Raw genomic sequence first — 15222 nt, 5'->3', positions numbered from 1 at the left:
CTTATGTGAATTATTTACCAAGTAATTGAACCCTCCTATCCAAACCCCTTGTTTAGCAAGATGTTTCTGATATCCCCAAAGCATTTCTCATAAATGGCTTTGACCATAATTTAGGAAGGCCTGTGGGATCCTTTAGCATGGAAGGTTTGTTAGAAAAGTAAGCTACTGTTATGGGCAGGCATATGTTGACCTGATTAATATTAATTGGTGCTACTGACGCTGATCATTCTGCCATGCAAACAGATAAAAAGATGTCTAGGCTGGGATTTTCAATGGGAACTGGGTACACAGTCTCTTAGATTCCTTTGAAAATCTTGGCCTTCTGCTACATGCATATGAGTAATTTATTTCATGCTGAAGGATGTCAACCTGTGGAACTCCTTGCCAGAGGATGTTGTGAAGACCAGGACTTTAACGGGGTTCAAAAAAGAACTAGATACATTCATGGGGGTTAGGCCCATCAATGCTTATTAGCCAGGATGGGTAGGAATGATGTCCCTAGCCTGTTTGTCAGAGGCTGGAAATGGGTGATCGGAGAGGGATCACTTGATAATTACTTGTTCTGTTCATTCCCTCTGTGGGATCTGGCATTGGCCCCTGTCGGGAGACAGGACACTGGGCTAGATGGACCTTTGGTCTGAGCCAGTGTGGCCTTTCTTAAGTTCTTATCTCTGTATTTTCATGAGTATGAGCATGAGTATGTTTTCAGGCATGCGAACCCCGGACGTGTCTGTATGAATCAATGTTTTCACTGTCTCTTCCCACTTTTTTCCCAGCCTCGGTTCCCAACTCCCTCAGTTATAAAGATCCCAATGGAACCCGTCCAATCAGACCCCCAAAACGGTACCCGTTGCATTACCAGTAAGTACAGCACTTAGGTTCTGTCTAACCTCTGCTATTTACTAACCCTCAGCTCCTCAGTCTAGTCTGTGACTAATCAAAGTAACTCACTGCAGGTGCTTGGCTTGTTTGGAGGCTGTGGATATGTGTAAATAAGAGATCTGCAAGCAGGCTTGAGGAAAAGAACATACACACATGGGTCCATCAGCTGCTTTGGAGAGCTAAACTTGATTTCGAAATTGTTTTGCTGCTGAAAACTCCATATTCTGGATTAGGCATGCCAGAAACCTCTCACAAGAACCTGTTCCTCTGGGGTTACCAGCCCAAGGGTGGGTTAAGAACCAGGAACGCTGTAGCACTAATCCTGGCTCTGCTACTGAAATACTGTGTGTCCTTGGGCAAGTCATTTTACCATAGTGATGGGTGCACTTACCAGCACATGGACAGAGAACAAACATTCTTACGCCTGTTTCCCCATATGCAAAGATGCAAAGGATAAAGCTTTAGCTACCACATGGCGGTGGGATTTAGGGAAAGGGATGAGACTTGATTAGTTAATGCGTGGAAAGTGTTACATTTGCAAAGTGACAAGAGCTGCTTGCTGCTGTTAAAATGCCAGATGGCTTGGGATTCAGGAGCCCTGGACTCTAGGATGTCAGGCAGGTGACAAGCTGCCCGAGGAGACTCTGATTTTGGCTGCCCAACTTCATGCACCTCCTGCAGGTGGCTTCCGAGGGTGCTGGGCATATGCCGAGCTCTGCAGGTACTCAGCACATGAAAAGACGTCTCTTTTGGGAAACGTTCACTCTATCTTCTGGGAGCCTCTCCCACTGCAGCATGGCACAGGAAGCAGAGATGGCCCGGGAGAATCACTAACCAAAGCTGCATGTGTGCACAATAGACACTGGATTCGTGTGCCTTTGGGTATGTCTACACAGCAAAGTTATTTCGAAATAACAGCCGTTATTTCAAAAACTTTCCTAGCATCTACACAAGCCAATCGCTATTTCAAAATTAATTTGAAATAGCGGAGGGCTTATTTCAAAATTTGTAAACCTCATTCTGCGAAGAATAGCGCCAATTTAAAAATTGCTATTTCTAAATAAGTGCTGTGTAGATGCTTATTTCGAAATAGGGGGCCTACAGCCCTTCCCAGGGTGCCCTGCTAGCCATCCTGGCCACAAGGTAACTTCTGACCTGATCCTCTGCCGGAACCTGCCCTGGGGTTCCAGCTGGCCTTAAATGCATTTCAGCGTCCAATCAGTGTGGACGCACTATTTCGAAATGCATTTTGTGTGCAGATGCGTTATTTAAAAATAAGATATTTTGAAATAACACTGTAGTGTAGACATACCCTCCGAAAGACACCTGTGTTAATAGCCTTTCCTCTCTGCCGTCTCTCCTGCCCCAGGCTACAGCAGGTCAGAGAGATGCTTGAGTCTTTAATTGAAAGTTTTATCTGGTCGCTTGGGTAAAGGGGCTGGCTGGTTTGGAGCATGGCCTTTCTCTGGGGGAGACTGGTGGAGAGCCAGAGCTTGCTCCAGAAAGTTCCCAAGATCTGCTCCAAGAGTCAGAAAGGTTCAGCCTCAGCAATGCTGGTAGCTACAGCCGTCCCTCTCGTAAGGGAGAGGGCTGGAGGCGCAGCGCGTGTGGCCAGTTACTAGCCGTGCACGTAATGGAAACTGGCCACTCAGCTGGCACGAGGGGAAGGTCTGGGCCCAAATCCACTGGGCCAGATTCTGGGGTGGAGTCTGAGGACTCAAAGCCGGCGTGATTGACTGTCTGGTCTCCTGGGGGTGTGAGTGACACCTTCTTCGACTCACCCGCTTCGAATCCCTTCAGCTCCAGGAGCAAAACCCAGCAGTGGGGATGTCTGGGGAGTGTTAAAAGTTGCCCATCAACACATCTGACCATCTGAGGTTGGTGTCGGTTGCACGCAGTCGAAGGCATAAAATACACCCGTTCTAAATTCAGTTACTGTTCTGACTTTGGCCCCTCACGTTTGTCCGATCCACCCCATCCCATGAGGTTCCCCTGCCGTCAGCCAGGTGGGAGTGGAACTTCTCAGAACCGATCAATTCTTCCACACAGCGGCCTCCTGACTCATGGGCTGTCCCCGCTTTTGATGGGATATTGGGGAGGAGACAGAAGTGGTCAGCATCCACACCCGGTTCGCTGTAGCTGTTCTCCGGTAGGGTCCCTTCTCTTTTCTCTCATGGTTGTCCTATGGGACAGTCTGTGATGGGGTGTCAAACAGGCAGAAGTGCTTAGGGTGACAATTCCCAAGGAGACTTGGACACTGCTCTGCCTTCGGCTGCTTTGAAACCCTTCGCCCTAGCACTCACTTCTCTGCCGGAAGGTGAATTTAGACTTGACATTGCCAGCGGACTTCAAGCTTTGTCCCAATGGTTACCCGTGTCTAGCTCCCATGGCCTAGATGAAGATTCGGGATATTTCTGGTTTCCATAAAGAGTCCTGCTTCCTAAGAGCAATGAGGTTCCCAGATCTGTTCTCCAAGGATGAAACCCACTGGTCCATCGTCCTTCTCGGGTCACAGAGGCACTTGATTCTCATTTTCACTGCAAGCCTTGTAGAGAGACATTCGACTGACCGGTGGACTGGCAGTGGGATACACAGGCCCGATTCACTCTAGGGGACAGAGATGCAGCCTACACTGTAATGCAGAGTTGATACCATCTAGGGGTGCTTTGTGGCTTAGGAGAGGGATGTTAGGAATCTCCGTCCTGTTCCACGTGGATAGATACCAGGCTCATGCTTGGCCCATTCGCTTATTGGCAATGGCAGCAGGTGACATCCTTGTATTCTTGAAAGACACCTATGAATGGCCCTGCTATTGATCACAGCGATGGATTTGGGCCCTGTGCATCGGAATTCCCTTTCCCTGGGTTTGAGACACGTGCTTGTCCTTTGTGGTTCTTCTGCAAGAGGATCCCAGCAACCCTGCACTTGGGTGGACAGATTGAACCTAAGGTCTAGAGAGTTGGGATTTTGTGGTAAGCTGGTGGATTTATTTTTCCTGATTGTGGGGAAACCAGTGCCAATCCTTGGGGAGAGTCCTGCTCCCATTGCCATCCAGGAGAGGTTTGCCACAGATTTCAATGGGATTGAGGTTTGTCCCCCAGAATTGAGCACTTACGTGATTTAGGAGCCTAACTGCTATTGACTCTGAGTGCCATTTAGTCTCTTGATGCCAAAAGCACTTTTGAAAATGGGACTGGGGCTCCTAAGTCACTTAGGCGCTTTTGAAAATTGCACCCTTGGACCCTGCATTTACTAACTCACAGAGATTCGCCCCTTTTCACTTTTTCTCTAGTTTTTTGGTTTTCTTATTTTTGTGCTCCAGATTCACAGTTTTCAAAGCAGTTGCCCAAATTAAACTCTCTCATCCCACATTTTACCCCCTCGACAATAGTGGCCTGATTTTCAGAGTTTCGGAGCACCCACGAATCCCATGGAAGTCCATGAGCGCTCCTCAACATTTGACCTGGATTCCTAAATACTTATTTAGGGGCCTAAATGTGCACACTCAGGCTCAAAAATGTTGGGTTAGAAATTGAAAAGGAAAAAAAAACATGAATCAAAGATCTTATGAGAGCTAAAAGCAGAAGATTTCTGGATCCCTTTTGCCTCCGGGGATGTTTTCCAAAGGCTCCTAGCCACTCGTTGGAAAGTTGGATGTGTAACTCCCTTTTATGCCATTGCCACTGCCCCCGCCCCCCGTTGGTGCCATATTCATTTCAAAGTTCAGTCGTTCCAGTGATTATTTTTCCCTCCCACCAGTTAGTGGGTGGGGAGAGGTGACCATGAAAAGTTCACTGACCTTCATGGTTGAGATCTCAAGGCTGCTGGAGTTTCCATGGGGCTGCTTCCTGCACGCCCCCAGCTGTACAGTGATGCTCCCCTCTAAATGGGATAGTCCTGGGGGATTGCTCTTTTTTTGTTTGGTTTGGTTCCTTCCTCACCCTGAAACGGTTTCATGTGCATCTGTGTTTCCCTCCAGGAAAGAGGTCCTCCAGCTGGAGCTTTGCGTTCTGATTCCTCTCCTAACGGTTCAGACCTGGATCGCAGGTAAATGGCATTTCACAGGCACCTCGTCCCTTCCCCTGTTATAAGCCCGACCCCGCCATTGCTAGTGTCAGGCCCCTCCCCGGGCGCAAGCTCTGAGCAGGAAGAAGAATTGGTTAAGGCAAGAGGTGAAGGTCTGATTAGGAGTGACGGGCAGAAATGGAGGAAGGGAAAATTCAGGCTGATCAGGAGGAAGAAAAATTCTAACCCACGGCTCTGTGGGTACAATTCACCCTCGTGTAGAGAGCACGTGCTCCATTTACATCATCACGGTTTAAAGGGTGTGAAAGGCTGGGGCTTGCTTTCTCTAAGGCCCAGTTATGGGTAGATACAAAATTGGCATCTGCAAAAATGATCTGTGGATATAAAGCAGATGTCGGCAAACATGTAGGGTTCTAGACACAAAATGTGTGTCTGCATTGGCAAAAATGAGCCGTGGATATAAAGCAGATGTCGGCAAACATGTAGGGTTCTAGACACAAAATGTATGTCTGCATTGGCAAAAATGAGCCGTGGATATCTGCAGCCACATCCGCGGATGCGGATACCCACGGGTATAAAGCAGATATCTGTGGATTCACGGGGCAATAGTTACAGGTGTGTCTCCACAGCAGCTACAGCGTATACTTGCAGCTTGCACTGATGTACAGCTTGAATCTAGCGAGTTTGGATACCAGAGCAGCCAAGTAGCAGCAGCAGCACGGGCTGTATCCATCTGCATCCCTGGATAAGTCCCGGAGTGGCCAGCCCATACTAAAGCCAGCTGTGTTACAGTTCCGTTGTTCCAATACCCAAGCAAACTAGATTAAAGCAAATGTGGGTGTGTCTGCACAAATTGCAATAATTCCCCATCACTGATGGAGGGATGTGCCTTAAAGAGGATCAATATCCTCTCAGAGGCAATGGTGTCACTTAAAACCAAGCTAGACAGAAGCACTGTCTGCAGGAAGCACTGTTCAGCCAGCTGGTTAGGCTAGAAAACAGACTCATTTTAAGGATCTAAGAATCTCTCCAGCCCCATATCATGCCTGATGGTGCTTGAATGGGCCAACAAGCTGTAAATCTGCTGGAGAAGCGATGACTGAGTTTATTGGGGGTTGGATGTGAGTGTGTCTGTGAATCGCACCTGCTAATAACAAAAAGTAGGAAATAAAAGGCCCTGAGAGTCTCTGTGTCAGACAATCACTTGCCATCAGACCACGCGTATGATGCAAACTGAGAAAAGCCAACGTGGAGGTTCACCTGGTCGCCGGTTCAAATCCAGCACAGGCTGTTGCTGTCGGCTGGCCCTGTGGCGCCCATATTGGTGGGGAGGGGGGGACTCAGTCTGATTTCAAACCTGCCAACAGAAGTGACATGAATTGGCCCCTTCACTATAGAGAAGCCAAGGACTGAGCTTCCATCTCTTGTGCCGAGAGGGAACATGATAACTTTCACATACGTAAAAGGGTGTTACAAGGAGGAGGGAGAAAAATTGTTCTCCTTGGCCTCTGATAGGACAAGAAGCAATGGGCTCAAAGTGCAGCAAGGAAGGTTTAGGTTGGACATTAGGGAAAACTTCCCAACTCTCAGGGTGGTGAAACACTGGAGTAAATTGCCTCGGGAGGTTGTGGAATCTCCGTCTCTGAAGATTAAGAGCAGGTTGGACAGAGACCTGTCAGGAATTATCTAGATAATACTAGGTCCTATCAGGAGTGCAGGGGACTGGACTTGATGACCTCTCAGGGTTCCTTCCAACCCTATGATCCTATGACTTTGCTTACCTGTCACAGTTATCAGATAGGTATGCCTGTCAGCATTAAATTCACAATACCTACAAAGAAAATGGAGATTGTTCCTGTGCGCGCTGCGTTTGTAGTCCCTGTTATCGGGATTTTCTTTCTCTGCACAGGGTTTTGCAGTCCTTTCCCATTGCAGTATGCAATGTGACTCTGTCATGATTTACAGACACACACACACAGACATTAAAAGGGAGTCAGCGGGAGCTAAAGATATGACATTGGTCTTGAATTCAGATATTTCTGGCTTGCAGCTTTTGTTCTGCGCAGTTCCAAATATATGTCATTGGCTAGATTCTTAAACACTATGTCTATGTCTGCATTGCATCCCTCTTGTGCAAAAGTCTATGCAAATGAAGCACGGATTAGCATATTGCCACACTTCATTTGTGTAATTAATCAGGTGCCATTTTTGCGCAAGGGGCTTTTGCGCAAAAAGGAGCCATCTACACAGCTCCTTTTTGTGCAAAAACCCCCTCTTGTGCAAGAGCTGTTCTTCCTGAAAAAATGAGGAAGAACGGCTCTTGTGCAAGAGGGGGTTTTTACGCAAAAAGAAGCTGTGTAAATAGCTCCTTTTTGCGCAAACACCTCTTGTGCAAAAACGGCACCTAATTAATTATGCAAATGATGCATGGTAATATGCTAATCTGCGCTTCATTTGCATAGGTTTTTGCACAAGAGGGATGCAATGTAGACATAGCGTATGAGTCAAAATTCAGCCCTGAAGTCACTCCAGTGAGAACAGTCAAAGTCTGTTCCTAAATATTACTCATCTTAAAGATGGGATGGAACTTGTATTTAAATTAGTTGGGCTCATTGTTTTGGGCTTTAATTGCCATTCAAATGGAAATTAGGCTTTAAAGCAAATCAAGATCCCCCATGCATTGCCAAAGATGGCAGCTTTGCATTTGATGCATGAGATCCAGAAGGTGAAATTGATCAGAGCCTGTTAGCAAAAGTGAAATTGATGAGAATGTCTTCATTAACCAAAATGAGAGCCACGCAACAAGGGTGCAAATTAGGTTATTTTTTTCTTTCAAATTTCATAAATGAGCAGACTTTTTACTAGCCAGGGTGGAAACATTTTCAGCCCCCTCTTGCCTCTCCCTACGTACCCCAGCAGCCAAGGAACAATTAAAAGCCAGCCAGCCAATTGAGCACTTTGTGTATGCCCTTTGTCCTCCCTCTAGACCTGGCCTGATCAGAGAGGTGTCTGTGCCACATATTGGATGCTGTCTAGAGGTTATTGTTTAGAACAAACAATGGGCAGTAGGGGGCAGCAGTTAAGCTTTGGTAAGACTATAATCATGGAACATTTTTGCCAGCTTTAGGTATTACATTGGTGCAGCACATTTGCACTAGAGGTTTGCAGCTACATCTGTGCAAAAAAAATCAAACCATGTGAACCGTCTCACAGACTGGTGCAGAGAAGAGGAGAATTGGGCCCTATCGCCAAAAGCTATTGCATTGTAAGACCGAGGCCAAGCAGCCTGGTCATTTAGTCACAACTGTTAGAGGCAGAGAGGTTAATGCTGCAAAGGATCACCTGGTCATCTAGTCTGTCCTGAATGTCACAGACCACCAGTGCTACCTAGCACCTACCCTAGTCATTCATTACAACCTTAATCTTTAGCATCTCTTGCTATGTTGGGCCATTCCTGGGATTTCTCCCGAGCTCGATCCATGCACCTCAGTTCTCATTTGTGGAACCCCCTGCTGTGCCAGGCCAGGGCACATTCTACAGATCTTGGCGCTGTCCTGCAGCACATCCGCAATGCCAGTCCAGTAAGGGTTTGTTATTGCCACAGCAGATCTGCCAATAGCATAGGAGGTCATGGCAGACCATGTTGCCACAGCAGATCTGACGTTTCAGAGAAAGGAGTGGGCGGAAGGGAAAGCCCAACTTCAGTGCACCTGAGTAGCTGCACATAATGAGGAAAAAAATGTCCTTCCTCCTCCTTCTGCTGCCGAGCACTGTAAAGCTGACGTAGCGAATTTCCCAGGCTGTCTGTGCATCTGGCACGTGCAGGTCATCTGGCATTTCTGCATCCCCCCTGGGCATGCAATATGTCTCCACTTTCCAAAGTGGTCCATGGAGCCTTCTCTGCTGTTCCTGCAGCTAACCCTCCCCTGATTGCTTTGCACACATGTCTCATCAGATGATGTAGTGGGGCATGTGGATGTTTTAGTGCAGTGTTTCTTAAGCTGTGTTCACCATGAGGCAGTCGGAGGTGTACCACTGAGAACAACAGAATTCAAAATGGCTGTCCTTAAAGGGACAGGCAACTTTTTTTTCTCAATAACGTAAGAAACACTGTTTTAGTGGGATGCGGGAAGCTCAAACGGCCAAGAAATCAGGTCAGATTCTAGACTGAATTATCAGGAGCCCAGCAAAAATTTTTGCCAGGAACTCTTGTTGGAGTAAATTTTCATTTGTGAAAATGCTAGTATCATGACTTCGCCAATATCCCAGGAAGACACTTTCTCCACGGGTTGTTTAGCACATCCGGTCCCAGAATGAACCCTGTAGACGCAACAGCAAGTAGCTCAGAGGTTGTGGTGTTGAACACAGTGTAAATATCTAGGGAAGTCATGATACCAATGCCTGGAGATAGTAGAATAAATACCTGGGTGTATGCCTGGATGTATACAACAGGGTAGATGGCTAGTTGAGTGTGAAACGCCCAAGAGAGGAAACAAGAAACGTGTAAAGATTATTTTATTAGGTACCAAAATGGTTTTTTTTCTTCTTCAAATGTGCGGTCTGAGTGCAAGGTGAAGATTTGTTCACATGAGCCTTCAACTCTCTGTGTGTGGTGCAGCAGGCATGTCTTGGAGGAATAGAATGGTGTTAAGAAGGGAAAGGGTTAGACTGAATACCCAAGAAGTGCTTCCCGGCTGTAAGATGTGCCAGGCTGGGGAAACCCTTCATGTGGGCCATTTGTAACTAGATTGCGCAGGGTACTAGGAAATACCCTGCAGGAAATAAATGTGCATCGGCAAAGGGGACAGACCTGCTCGTGCTGGCTCTGAGCCTTTCCTTGATGGCACTTCGGAGTTTGCACAATCGGACTGTGAATTCTCAGGAATCCTTGCTCCAATCTGTCGTTTCTAGTCATTTAAATTCTTAGTGGTACGTGTGGCAACCAGACGGCTGGATGGTGGGAGTTCGTTTTGAGAAGACCATACGCTTATTTGACCGAATAACCTGTGTTGCACTTTAAAGTCACGGGATTGTTGGACATCCGGGTGTGCTGTGTCGCTGCCTTTTGTCTCTTTCTAACTTACTCCTTACTCACATGATGGTTTTGACTCTGGTATTGAAATCTCTTCACTTCAGAGCACCTCATCGGCATAATAGCCGTACTGCCAGCCCCAGGCTTGTGAAATCATGAATTAGGCTTAAAAATCATGAGATTTTTAAAAATAATTTGGGGGGGTCATTTTTTCCTTTCTGCTTTTAGGGTTGTAGCTTTCTTCCTTTTCTCCTCATCCATAAGTGCTACAAACCTACTCTCTAGTGTTAATGAAAGCTGAGTGGCTCACCTAATCACATGATTCCAAGATCTTGGGCTTAAAGAAAACCACCTGGCATCCAAGACTTGTAAAATAATCATGAGAGTTGGCAACACTGCAGGAGAAATTGAGCTCGAGCTCCCAAAATTCAGATCCAGGATTTTGATGGGACTTACACTAAATATGGCAGGCCATACACAGAGTTTGGATCTGGACTTGCCCTGGTAGAGGTACTGATGGGCTGGGTCACAGGCCCACTCTGTGTATTAGATGCAGTGATCATAAGAATAGCTATAGTGGGTCAGACCAAAGGTCCATCTAGTCCAGAAGCCTGTCTTCCGACAAGTGACAATGCCAGATGCCCGGCGAGAGTGTAAGATGAAGAGTGTGAGTCTGATGTCTCTAGGCCCCCCCCTCCCCCGCCAAACTAGTACACGCCTCTGTGGGGCATTGGTCAGCTGGCATTCTCAGATGTATAGTGAGGGTTTATAGCATGCGTGTCTAGTCCTGGTGGTTCATGAAAGCACGTACCATGAAATGTTTAGTGATGCCTTGGCTTTTTTTTTTTTTTTTGGTTATCTATTTATCAGCCAGGCCTGAACACTTTCAGCACCTCACTCCTGCTGGCCTTGGGTTTGGGTTCAGGTCTAATAATCTGGTTTAATGTGCACTTGCCTACCTGATATTTGCACCCAATTAAATGCATTTGTTGTATCTTCACTTTCCCTGTGCTCTGGCTAAAGTCTGAGGTTTTGTTCGCCATGGTGGAATTTCTCCAGTCCGTGATTCTTGCATTGTTGATTGTTTTAGTGCCTATGAAATCTTATCGCTGCTTGTTCTATGGTGAGAGTTTCAAAGGTAGCTACAGGACTTAGGAGCATGGGTCCTGTTGACTGTAGCCTAGCTATACTTTAATTTCGCCATAGGCCTATCTTTCAGGGGTACTGTGACAAAATGTGGCCTAATTTTCAAAAGTGCCTGATAAATTTGGAAGTCTTTTATTTATGGGTCCCAACTTGAGACACACACAGGACTTGACTGGCAGAGGAGCTGAGCATTGTTATTAAACCATGTGAGGAAATGTTTTTTTTAGGTTTGCTTCATAATCTGCTGGGTACCCTATTGCAAAAGAAGCAATAGCCCTTGAAATTCTGATTACATTTAATTTAACACCAGTTACTATCCTTATGATTTGACATGTATATCGTTTTTAACAGCTTGCTACATTATCTGTATTGTATCCTGCAGCTGTGAGTTCCACAGATTAAAATACATGGGCAAAGCATTTCCTTCTTTTAGTAGATTTCTGTACTTTTATTCCAGGCTCAGAAAACATGAAGCTGCTTGGAGGGGGAGAGGGGAGGTGTTTTTAAAAGACTTGAACATGAAGACTAATACATGAGATGCTTCATCTTTTCGGCTGTCTCTAGACTGCATCCCTTTTCCGTAAAAGGGATGCAAATTAGACACATCGCAATTTCAAATGAAGCGGGGATTTAAATCCCCCCCGCTTCATTTGCATAAAAATGGCTGCCGCTTTTTTCCGGCTCGGAGCTTTGCCGGAAAAAAGCGCCAGTCTAGCCGCGGATCTTTCGGAAAATAAAGCCTTTCTGAAAGATTCCTTATTCCTTATTTTAAGAGGAATAAGGGATCTTTCGGAAAACTTTATTTTCCGAAAGATCCACGGCTAGACTGACGCTTTTTTCCGGCAAAGCTCCGAACCGGAAAAAAGCGGCAGCCATTTTTATGCAAATGAAGCGGGGGGATTTAAATCCCCGCTTCATTTGCAATTGCGATGTGCCTAATTTGCATCCCTTTTACGGAAAAGGGATGCAGTGTAGACACAGCCCACAAGTATAACTCTTAACTAATCCTCTCAATACTCTTTCTGCCTGCTTCCTTTACAGTATTACACTTCACCTGAAGATTTCCTGCCCATCGTCACCGTCACCTGCGTTTAGCTACTCCCGAAACCCTCTCTGTGCCGTGCCCCAGGTGAAGATTGAGATGGAGTCAGACTATGAAGACAGTGACACGGAAAAGCACCCTCGGGACATGGGCAGCGAGACCACCCTCTAGTCCCACCCAGCCCTTCCTTTGTGATGACATATACCTAAGAAAATCCGGCCTATTTTTCTAAGCGACAGACTGAGGAGATCATTGGTCCCCGGGACCCATTCCTCCATTAGCTTTTAGCATTATAAGTTAGAACTGCTGTGGAATTCCACCCCCTTCACTTGGGCCAAGAAACCAGCGCTAGCTTCAGAGCAGTGCTAGGAATGTGGAAACAGTGCTTGTGGACTCTGGCCTTGCAACAATAGGGGACATTAGACCCTGGGCAATTGCTGCTATTTTAACGGAGATGCTGAAGGCAGCAGGGCCAAATTCTTTCAGCATCTGGACACTGTCAGCACCCGCCATGGAGGGTCAAGCCTCTTTCCAGTGCAAGCTTCAACTCCACCACTCTCCATGTCCCTTTTGGCATTTAGTTTTCCCAAGGGGAGTTCTCAAATAAGCACCACCGTGGCCCATGCTTGCTCTGACATTCCATTGTAGGGGAGCAGGAGGAATTTCAGGGCTGTAAACTGCAGTTTATTGCATGAGGGGTTTTTTATACACCATCTGCAGCAGGTAATGTGCACCCCAGAGAAGTACACAAAACAGAGTTAAAGAGATTCCCTTTTTGGGAAGTTATGGAATGCTTAGAATCAAAGAGAACTCTGAAGCGGTAAACTTCCCTGGCTGATGCTTAAAGTCCAGCCATGGCCCTGTGAAACTGTTTCTCTCCTCCTTGCTGTTTTTTCTATAGGAATTCCAGGAGCACCTTTAAAGGGTCAGGATTGTAAAAAGATAAACTCCGTCACAGGCTCGTGCTGCCTTCTCTCTGAAGAAAACTGATCATTATACTGGCCTAAGCAGCCTTAGGGCATGCAACTCCTGTTTTTAATGGAGAAACTTGTAGGAGGTTGACAGGCAAGCCAGTGTCCAGAGCAGGAAGACTGAAACAATTTATAATTGGTCACTGTGGCCCATCAGAGCTGACCCCACCCATGTCAGCACACATACTAGCAAGTCCTTTACAACCACAATATCACTAATCTTCAACCCTTTACCCTGCAGCAAGAGAGCATGTTCTACCCAGCCAGCCATACTTTTGCCCAGCAACATACAAATTACTATCTGGAAGGTAAGAACCACTGGGAAATAGTTGGTTAATCCCAGGATTTGAGATAGATGGGACCTACCTGATTTATCCCATTCCCTTCCAGCACAGGCATGATCTAAACCATCACGGAGAAATCCACAGTTTGCAGTACTTATGATACATGCCAGAGCCAGCTGGGTGGCAGAACTTCCTGCTCTGAAAGCACAGGACCCTGCCACTTGAGTGAAAGAGGGAATCTCTGTTGGAATAACTCCTATAAACTATTGAGAATTTCTAATTGCATAATTTGCCCATCAGTAGCACCAGCAGTCCTGCTGGAAAGTGACTTACATGTCCCTCCTTGTCAGTTAACATTAATTCCTCATTCAAAAATCCTTAGAATAAATATTTTTTGAAATGTCAGATTGGGTTGCTGGCCTGTCCCCTCTCATGCTACTGAGAAAGAGGTAGCAACATGGGGATTGCTGCCAACTCAGTTAAGTGAAACCACAGGACTTGTGTTGTTGGAATTAGAAAGTTCCATACCTTGAGTGAAAGCAACCTTCCTAGTACTTTGCTTCAATGCAAGTGAAAAGTAGGGTAGGAAGGAGTTTAGTAAAATTTGGATGGGTAAGGCTTGCCGATCTGATCAAAGCAAATATCGTTTTAGTAGGCCGAAATAAAGAGAACAGTCAGTAGGCTACAGTAGTGACTACCTTAGCTAACACTACTCAATGTCTAGAAGGGACAGCAATGTACATGTCCCAGTTTAGTCAGGGAAGAAAGACTACTGTGCTCAGAAAAGTTTTCTGGAGTTGCACATTTTAGCGCAGTAACTCCACCAATCTCATTCTTGATTAAATCAGCCTCTTGGAACATGTTAAGTTTTTCTTAGCTGTTCAAACTATAATGGGCAGTTTTTGGAAGTAGGCCCTTGCCTCTTGAGTGGTAGTTACTGATAAATTACTTCCCTTGAATTTTTTTTCCCTTGAGACTGTCACTTTTGATTATCAATCCTCCCCTGCTTTCAAAAAATTAAGGGGCAGGAAACTTAGGCCCAAAGTCAGCTGTTGCATTTATGTAAGTACAAAGCAACTTCAGGCTGTATTTGCATCACACTTTGATTCATAGCACCTTAGCTCATATCCTTATACCAACACATCAGCCCTTGTTTTCCTCTGCAGTTGCTATAAACATGACTTGCACAAAACTGCCAGGTGGTGAGAGCTGGCTTGGCCTCCCCTCATTACAAGCTGGCTTTTAGAAGTCTATTTCAGATGTGAGTAGGTTTGCTCTGAAGGGCCTGTTACTATTTAATCCTTTCAAAACTGACTACTAGAAAGGTTTATATGGTACTGTACTGATACTCACACTTTAGTGCACTTTTCATAAAGGAAAACCACAAAGAATTTGCCTTGATGGTTTTAAGTAAAACTTGATTCTCAGAAAAAAAATGCTGTTTGAAAGCAAGTTCAAAAGGAAATGGAGAAAAATATCAAGCATTGAAGACTGCTACACAGAGGCAAAGGCCTCACTATAAATAATACATGTATGCATCTTTAGAGCTTATTTCAAGTTTGTCAGGAACAGGGCTCTACAAAAATGTCCACTCTACAGGGATGTCTGGAATGTTGAGTAAGTATTGCAACTGGTTTGAACCTTAGAATGAAATAGACGGTGGTTCTTTGTAAATATTCAAGTGAAGTCAAACAAAACAAAACTTGAATTCCATTTCCTGCTTTAGTATTTTCTAGTTTCCGTACCCAACAAGACTGTTTTTGAATGTGAGATTAATAAATCAGTATTATTCCAGTTGATAGTTAAGTGACAACCACTTAATTACATGTTAATGTAAAA

General features: G+C 45.6%; 1 protein-coding gene across 2 annotated transcripts in view; it reads left to right on the top strand.

The window, feature by feature from the left end:
- Window positions 1-15091, top strand: part of SLC4A5 (solute carrier family 4 member 5) — a 134639-nt gene extending 119548 nt beyond the window's left edge. For both annotated transcript variants that reach the window (XM_089773825.1, XM_089773824.1), the window contains 2 exons: window positions 4862-4929; window positions 12128-15091. In XM_089773825.1, the coding sequence (XP_089629951.1) occupies window positions 4862-4929; window positions 12128-12299 (240 nt within the window). In that variant the 3' untranslated portion in view covers window positions 12300-15091. The remainder of the gene's footprint in view (window positions 1-4861; window positions 4930-12127) is intronic.
- Window positions 15092-15222: the final 131 nt, after the last annotated feature.

The sequence above is a fragment of the Pelodiscus sinensis genome, chromosome 28, assembly GCF_052426305.1.
Source record: "Pelodiscus sinensis isolate ZL-2025 chromosome 28, ASM5242630v1, whole genome shotgun sequence".
NCBI lineage: Eukaryota > Metazoa > Chordata > Testudines > Trionychidae > Pelodiscus > Pelodiscus sinensis.
The sequence above is the reverse complement of the archived record's forward strand: the minus strand, read 5'-3'. Positions and strand labels throughout refer to the sequence as shown.